General features: G+C 42.9%; 1 protein-coding gene across 1 annotated transcript in view; it reads right to left on the bottom strand.

Annotated features, from left to right (window-relative positions):
* Positions 1 to 681: 681 nt before the first annotated feature.
* The window catches only part of LRRC40 (leucine rich repeat containing 40), a 70,326-nt gene continuing 62,655 nt past the window's right edge, over positions 682 to 8,352 (bottom strand). Inside the window, exons 14-15 of the mRNA XM_073593755.1 lie at positions 4,429 to 4,614; positions 682 to 1,689 (exon numbers count right to left, since the gene is read on the bottom strand). Of these exons, the coding sequence (XP_073449856.1) occupies positions 1,584 to 1,689; positions 4,429 to 4,614 (292 nt within the window). The 3' untranslated portion in view covers positions 682 to 1,583. The remainder of the gene's footprint in view (positions 1,690 to 4,428; positions 4,615 to 8,352) is intronic.

Here is an 8,352-nt window from a genome sequence, read left to right as displayed (position 1 = left end):
TATAAAATTGGGGGAGGTGTTCTGTACTGGACTTCCACAACTTTCCTCTACTGAGGCTCAACTCTTAACCAACTAAAGGCTGAAGGAGTCTTGCGCCACCTACTGCCTGGTGCACTAAGATCCAAGAATTACGTGACAAACAAATGGCAACATTTACCTAAAACTTCTCAAAGTGGGATGTTCAGCTTTCCATTGCATATATCACATTCCACCGGAGCGTACATTGTGATTTGCTGTTTATTTAGTGCACTGGTATAAATGCCGCAACCCGCACTGTTTAATAGCGCAACAGATTATCTGGTCCTGAGTGTCAAGAGGGTGGAGCAAAAGGTAACCAAATTCACCACCTGAGAAAGGTCACACAGCACTCCGGCTATCTGAGAGCAACAATAGACAGTTTTGTTGGCCTAGAAAAACTGGGGCTGATGAAATAGTACCCAGTCTAGTGGAACAAGCACCCAGGCAGGGTTTGGATTGGAGTCCTTCCCCTTGGAGAACCCTACCCCTCAACACCTTGTACCCTGCTGTATCACAATTAGAGAGCCGAAAACTCAGTGAACTCCATTTCAAAATCTTTATTGGCTACATTCCAGCATCTACAGTGTAAAAATCTGACGTGTTTCGGTCAATATGGCCTTCCTCAGAAGGCCATATTGGCCATAACACATTTGCATTTTTACACTGTACATGCTTGAATGTAGCCAATAAAGATTTTGGAACCAAGAGTTCACAGAGTTGCCGGCTTTCTAATTGTGATTGAGCTACACATGAGACGGAACTTACCAGCCAGAGCACCGGCTTTCAGCCATTGAAGTTTGGAGGCAGCAGTTGAGCTAGGGTATGCTTTCTACACTTGTACCCCGCTGTACCCCACACCATAATGCAAAATGGGTTTAAAGTGTTTATTCACCTTTAGCAACATTTTCCCCAAATCCCCTGATGCAATTCAATATGCTCTGAACAGTACATATCAGCACTCCTGTTTTAAATCCTCCCATTACACATGCAGCTGTGGAAGAGGGGAGCTTTCCACAAAGACCACTGGCCCCTCAATTCCTCTAGATCTAGTCGTTTGCAGGATGAGCTGGACAATACAGTTGAGCGCCCCCTAGTGTCCACTCCAGGCTGTATAGACTATGCCAGTGTACTCTTTCCTTCTCTAACTGAGCTCAGAGAGCATACTGCACAGTTTGAATGGCCTGGAGCACAGCACAGTGATGATGTCACTGCTATTTTCTACATTGTACCCGAGCGCAATCTGCATTACGCCAAGTAGGGACAGGTCCTCTTTAGAAATAATTTCATGGTTGTCATGAAATGTAAAATCTAAACATTGTTACCTAAAGTATACTCCCCAAGAGGTTTAGCGTTGGCAGTGTGAGAAACATTTGAGGTTCAATAAGGCTGCCCGGCATTGGGTTGTGTCTCCCCATAGTAGTGTGATAGAAGTATGTGCCATGTCAGGAATTACAATGGGATGATGGCAGTGGAACCTTTCAGAAAAAACCAATATATCCCCCAGCATTGGCTGAGAACCGGAGCCCTGTGAAGAAACCCTGGCTGCTTCTCTTCACCGGACATCATTAGGTGGGAATACGGCTCCGGAGATACTCCATAACAGCCGTCGTCCCCTTGGCCAGAATGGCCGCCCGCGGGTTCCTGAACGGGTTTCCTTCCAGATGGAGAGCTCTGTGGACAAGCAATACACACCCAGCATTAGACACATCACTGTGGCCAGGTAAAGATATACTTCAGGCAAAAGTAAAAATTAAAAAAGGGACTTTGTCACATAAAATACATTTTCCTAAAAACACTCGCCTGCAAAAGAAAACCCTTAAAGTAGAACTCCACCCTTCTCTTCAGTCTTGCACAGTTGTACCGGCTCCTCTCCTAGACTGAAATAGTTTACGCTGATTTCAACGCACACTGTGAGCTGCTCACAATGTGCATTAGAAGTCTTTTTTTCAGGGAACGAGGTTTGGCTCTTATCCTGCTCTGCACTGATGTGGAGGACGGGATTTGACCCCTTTAGAATCCAAAACGAGGCTTTGATAACATTTAGTTTCACCTACATGTAGAGTTTTAGTCCCTTCTTGAATGTAATATTTAAATAGCGTGGTGATGAGAGTGGCCTCTGTGCCCCGATGACGTCAGATATAGCAAAACGCATAGGATGGAGCTTATGCTCGTGACGTCACCACGCACTTTCGAACCAGGAAGTTGTTGGATTGGATCCTGGGATTGGCATTGTCAAGCGCTTGTTGTTTTTAACCTTTGTGAGTGGTTAATTACAAACTTTTAATAAAAGTACATATACAGTTTTACACTATGTGGGTTTCCCTGATTTTCTGTTTTTTATCACGGTTGATCCTCTTATGTCATTGGATGGGAGGTCTTGACGACTACAGGTGGAGATGTGGAGGTGATACAAGTTCCCCTACAGAAGACACATGGATTTACAAAGCTCTTGTGACTCTTAACAAAAAGGGGTCCATATGTCCCGGTAAGAGTCCTCTGTCCTCCATCTGTACAGCATGTAAATGAGAGAATAACATGAGGTACAAAGTGCAAGTGCTTCTAAAACCTCACATGGAGTAATTGACGCATTTCGGGGACGTAATCCCTTTTTCAGAGCTGTGCGACCCCGAAACGCATCAACATGCTCCATGTGAGGTTTTAGAAGCACTTGCACTTTGTGGTTTGGCCTCCCCCTCCGTTGAGGACCACTGAGTGCTGGAAGTGTTTGGCTGTTTTTTTCTTGTTCACCTCATTTCCTGGCTGGATGACGTCCAGCATCATCCCAGCCCTTTCTACTCCAATCTGACTATCCCTGACCTGCCCATTTCATTAATTAGATTTTCAGCTCTTTCAATCATAGAAGCTCAGAATCACATGTGGAGGTTATCTAGGGCAGTCTGCCTAAATACAGCCTGCCTAGGAACGCCTTAAGACTGACATCCGCCCATCAAGACATTTTGATATTTGCGTAACTCCTCCCAAGAGCCAGCCCACTGCTTATTACATCAGGGCTGAGGGCTCTTGAGAGGAGTACGGAGGCCGGGTGCTGTGATGTTGTCAGGGTGTTATGTACACCTCCCACCAGCCATGATCTGCCTGCATAGCATACAAAGCACAGAGACCCAGTGATGGATTTAAAATAAGGAATGGAATGAAAATAGAAAAAATTTATTTAAAATTGTCGTTAGCATGTTGATGAGGGGGGGGGTAAAGGAAAACCCAGGCAAGGCAAAAATTAAGCAGATTAACCACTTGCCCCCGGGAAGATTTACTCCCCCCCTCCATGACCAGGCCATTTTTTGCTATACAGCACTACGTTCCTTTGACAATTGCACGGTCATGCAACGCTGTACACAATTGAAATTTATGTAATTTTTTCCCCACAAATAGAGCTTTCGTTTAGTGGTATTTGATCGCCTCTGCAGTTTTTTTTTTTTTTGCACTATAAACAATAAAAGACAAAAAACAAAACAAAAAAAACAATATTTTTTACTTCCTGCTATAAAATATATTCAATAAACAAATGTAAAAAATAAACTGTCTTCATAAATTTATGTCAATATGTATTCTGCTATATATTTTTGGTAAAAAAAAATCCCAATAAGTGTATATTGATTGGTTTGCGCAAAAGTCTACAAACTATCATATATATATACTGGAATTTTTATTTATCTTAATTTTTTTAGCAATGGCAGCAATCAGCGACTTATAGCGGGACTGCAATATTGTGGCGGACATTCTGACACTTTGTGGGAACAAGTGACACAAATATAGTGATTTGTGCTAAAAACACGTACTGTCACTGAACTAATGACACTGGCTGGGAAGGGGTTAGACATCTAGGGTGATCAAAGGGTTAAACGTGTGCCTAACCAGTGTTTACTATGTGCTGCTTTTACTAAGGGATGTGCTGTTTTTTATTCCATGCTTCACAGGGAAACAAAACCCAGCACATTCCTGCAGACAGGACAGAGCTCTGCCTTGAATACATAAGCAGTGCTCCGTCCTGTGTCCCTACACGCTGATCAGACGGACATCCATTGGCCGGCACCCGCTGATCAGCTTGTGCGGTGTCAGTCCATATAACTCTCCCCCCAGACTGACAATGCTGCTGTCCAAAAGGTGCCCCCTGTGCTCCTTCATCCAGAGTGGGGGCACTCTAATACAGGAGGTGTGTTACTGACCTGATCACCAGGTGAAAACAGAGGTAAAAAGCGTTAAGAAATAAAAGTGATGCAGCCACCACATCAAATGATTGGCAAGCTGCAATATATAAAATCTTTGGTTTTGGGTTTAATAACGCTTTCAGCTTTAATAATCTCTGGAATTCATGTCACTGTGAAGGATAACAGGAGGCCCCAGGCGTAGCTTTACCAGACTACCAGGAAACATTACTCAATGATCCCTCACCTTATGCTCTCACAGTTCCCCAGGGCTGGCGGGATCTGCAGGAGGTCATTATTCTGGAGGTCCAAGGTGGACAGCTTTGTCAGTTTAATCAGCTGCAAGGGGTCTATGGATCCGATCTGATTGCTGCTAATGAGGATTGTATCCATAGTAGGGATCCGGTACAGAACCTCGGGGAAAGTTTTAAACCTGGAAAAAGAGGAATAAAAGATGACGTTACAATGTTGCTCACACAGGAATACAACATTAAACCAAGGCTTGGGCTCCACGGAGCGCGCACACACGCACGTCGCACGTACGGGCAATCAATTGGGTTGCCCACATGCAAGAAACACTCAAAAGAAGTCTCTGACCCCTGTAACAAGATACATGGGGGTGCCATTAACATTTAACGGCACTGCCATGTGTCTGCCATAATATGACTGCACATAGAGACCCAGTGATGAAATAAGGTGTGTAAAGAAAAAAAACAAAAAGATTTTATTCAAACATTTTATTAGCATGTTGACAGGAGGGGTGCCAGGGAATGCAAAATATTAGCAGAATAAACCTCAGATTTAAAGTGTCACTAAACCCACATCATAAATAAATGGTGTATTACATGCTGTTCGAACCCACTCAGTCACTATGAGATCCGTTTTCTGTATTCTGCAAAAATCCTGGTTGATCCTGCTGCTCTTTATCTCCATCTTCTGTCCATGTCCCCAACTCAGCTAGGGATTTTTCAGAGTAGTGTTGGCAGCTCTGCACATGCTCAGTTTTCAGTGAATTTCTATGCTGAACATTTCCTTCCTATCTCATCTGAGCAGCGCACGTGACTACAGAGTCACACATGTGCGGGTATACACAGTGGTAAATGACAACCCACTCTCCCTCCCTCCTCCTCCATGCCCACTAACCAGCTAAACACAATGGTGGTGGAATATTACATGTAGATTGATGGAGGCGTCACCTCCCTCTTATTCTAAGACACAGGTTGGAGGGCTGTGACAAAGTCTCTGATTGGCAGAAATCCTCCCACACCATGTTATTGGCAAAAAATAATAAATATTTGATAAAAAAAAAAATATATATATATGTTTTATCAAATATTTATTTTGTATGACAATTTAAAACAGTTTATTGAAATTATTTACTTTTACTCTGTTTTCCATGCTGTTTTTTTTATGTTTTGAACATGTAACCAGCAGCAGAGGACCACAAGCTCCTCCTCCTTATGTTTCCCTGCAGACAGGCTGGGAAAGATCTGGGTTATGTGACGGCTGTATATCCATTAGGAAAAAGGTAATGTTTTTTTTTTTTTTTTTTTATTTAAAATAATTACAATGCCATTATCCACATGCAGAAATAGAAGGGACAATGTAAATTAATCACTTCAGCTCCGGAAGCTTTTACCCCCTTCCTAACCAGGCCATTTTTTGCTATACGGCACTGCTTTACTTTAACTGACAATTGTGTGATTGTGCAACACTGTACACAAATAAAATTGATGTCCTTTTTTTTCCCCCACAAAAAGAGCTTTCTTTTGGTGGCATTTGATCACCTCTGCGGTTTTTATTTTTTGCACTTTAAACAAAAAAAGACAGATAATTTAAAAAAACTTTACTTTCTGCTATAAAACATCCAGTAAAATGTAAAAAAAGGGAGTGCTCCTAATCTCAGCTTGTTACCTGTATAGAAGACACCTAGGAGCCAGAAATCTTGCTGATTGATGAGATCAAATACTTATTTTACTCATTAAAATGCAAATTTATAAAACTTATTTTGTCTATCACTGTTAAAATAAACCTACCATTAAAATTGTAGACTGATCATTACTTTGTCAGTGGGCAAACATACAAAATCAGCAGGGGATCAAATACTTTTTTCCCCTCACTGTAAACTGTGAAGTTTACAGTTATAGGCAAACATTGTTTTTCTGAATGAAAACTATTTATTCAGTGTTTACTGTTGTGATTAGCTGTGATTGGCCACAGCTAATCACATGTTACAAAAGGGTTGTGATTGGCCCTGTGTGTACCATGTGATCACTGTGACCAGTCACAGAGCTCATCACAATAGTACACAACGAACGGCATGACTCAAAGTCTTTTATTGTGCACAATTGTCATGTGATCTGCTGTGATTGGCCACAGCAATCACATGGTACCAGCAGCAGGCTGGTACAGTGATCTGTCATTGGCCGAGTCCGATGGACACAGCAGGTGAAAGATGGGGCACACGAGAGGCGCAATCCAGGGAGAACGTCATATGACATCCTCCCAGGATAATAGGGCTCCCGCCCGGAACTTCACCCTAAAAGGGAAATTGTGCTTTTTTTTTTTAATCCTCCTCCCTCCTGTACCATTTTGAAAGCTTTTCTGGGAGGAGTGGGTCCCATGAGCCTGTGGGTCCATTCACAAAGCACAGCGCAACTCGCACATGCGCAGTGGGAAGCCAGCTGCGAACACCGGCCAGAATTCCCCCTGGTGTGGACAGTGCTGAATCCCTGAACAGGTAAGAATCCTTTTATATAAAGTCAGCAGCTACAGCATTTGTAGCTGCTGACTGTTTTTTTTTTTTTTTTTAACTGACAGAAGAACTGCCAGGCCTTTTAAAGTGGAACTTCAGCCTCGCCTTTCTATTCCATCTTTTTCTGCCCCTTTAGGCTTGATGCAATCGGGCATATTAAAATACTCCTTTCTAACAGGAGATGGCAAAAAAAAATTAAGCGTAAAAAATGCTTGTTTTGGTGCGGAATTTCGCACGTTTACAGGCGTATGGTGTTTAGAAGGGTATTAGCATAAGTTCATTCTACTGGCCAGAATATTTATTTATTCTAGCAGCTGGAATAAGTGCACGTGCATATGCGTGCACGTACATGCAAAAAATTATGCTCATAAGCTTCTCTCCAAACAGCCCATTTTTTTTATGCCGCCAAACACTGCTCAAAATACACAATAACGTCAATCCAGTGCATGCACATGGGAGTCACTTCATCAGGGGAACAAGGCGGGTGCCGTAAATGTGGTCTGATCTGCACACGCGTAGTTCAGAATACATTAGTGCTGACAGGCTGGGAGAGGCATTTATGGCAGAGGAGACCACTAGAGTCTCTTCTGTTATTTAAAAAACCCTGCCTGTCAGCGATTTTTTAAATTTAGACTTTAGGCTGATCACACGTACATACAGTGGGGACGGAAAGTATTCAGACCCCCTTAAATTTTTCACTCTTTGTTATATTGCAGCCGTTTGCTAAAATCATTTAAGTTCATTTTTGTCCCTCATTAATGTACACACAGCACCCCATATTAACAGAAAAACAGAATTGTTGACATTTCAGCAGATTTATTAAAAAAGAAAAACTGAGACAGAATTGTGGCAAGGCACAGATCTGGCCAAGGTTACTAAAAAATTCTGCTGCACTTAAGGTTCCTAAGAGCACAGTGGCCTCCATAATCCTTAAATGGAAGACGTTTGGGACGACCAGAACCCTTCCTAGAGCTGGCCGTCCGGCCAAACTGAGCTATCGGGGGAGAAGAGCCTTGGTGAGAGAGGTAAAGAAGAACCCAAAGATCACTGTGGCTGAGCTCCATAGATGCAGTCGGGAGATGGGAGAAAGTTGTAGAAAGTCAACCATCACTGCAGCCCTCCACTAGTCGGGGCTTTATGGTAGAGTGGCCCGACGGAAGCCTCTCCTCAGTGCAAGACACATGAAAGCCTGCATGGAGTTTGCTAAAAAAAACACCTGAAGGACTCCAATATGGTGAGAAATAAGATTCTCTGGTCTGATGAGACCAAGATAGAACTTTTTGGCCTTAATTCTAACCAGTATGTGTGGAGAAAACCAGGCACTGCTCATCACCTGTCCAATACAGTCCCAACAGTGAAGCATGGTGGTGGCAGAATCATGCTGGGGGGGGGGTTCAGCTGCAGGGACAGGATGAC

The sequence above is a fragment of the Aquarana catesbeiana genome, linkage group LG07, assembly GCF_042186555.1.
Source record: "Aquarana catesbeiana isolate 2022-GZ linkage group LG07, ASM4218655v1, whole genome shotgun sequence".
NCBI classification, from domain to species: domain Eukaryota; kingdom Metazoa; phylum Chordata; class Amphibia; order Anura; family Ranidae; genus Aquarana; species Aquarana catesbeiana.
Note: the sequence above shows the minus strand (reverse complement) of the source record. Positions and strands in the feature narration are given on the sequence as shown.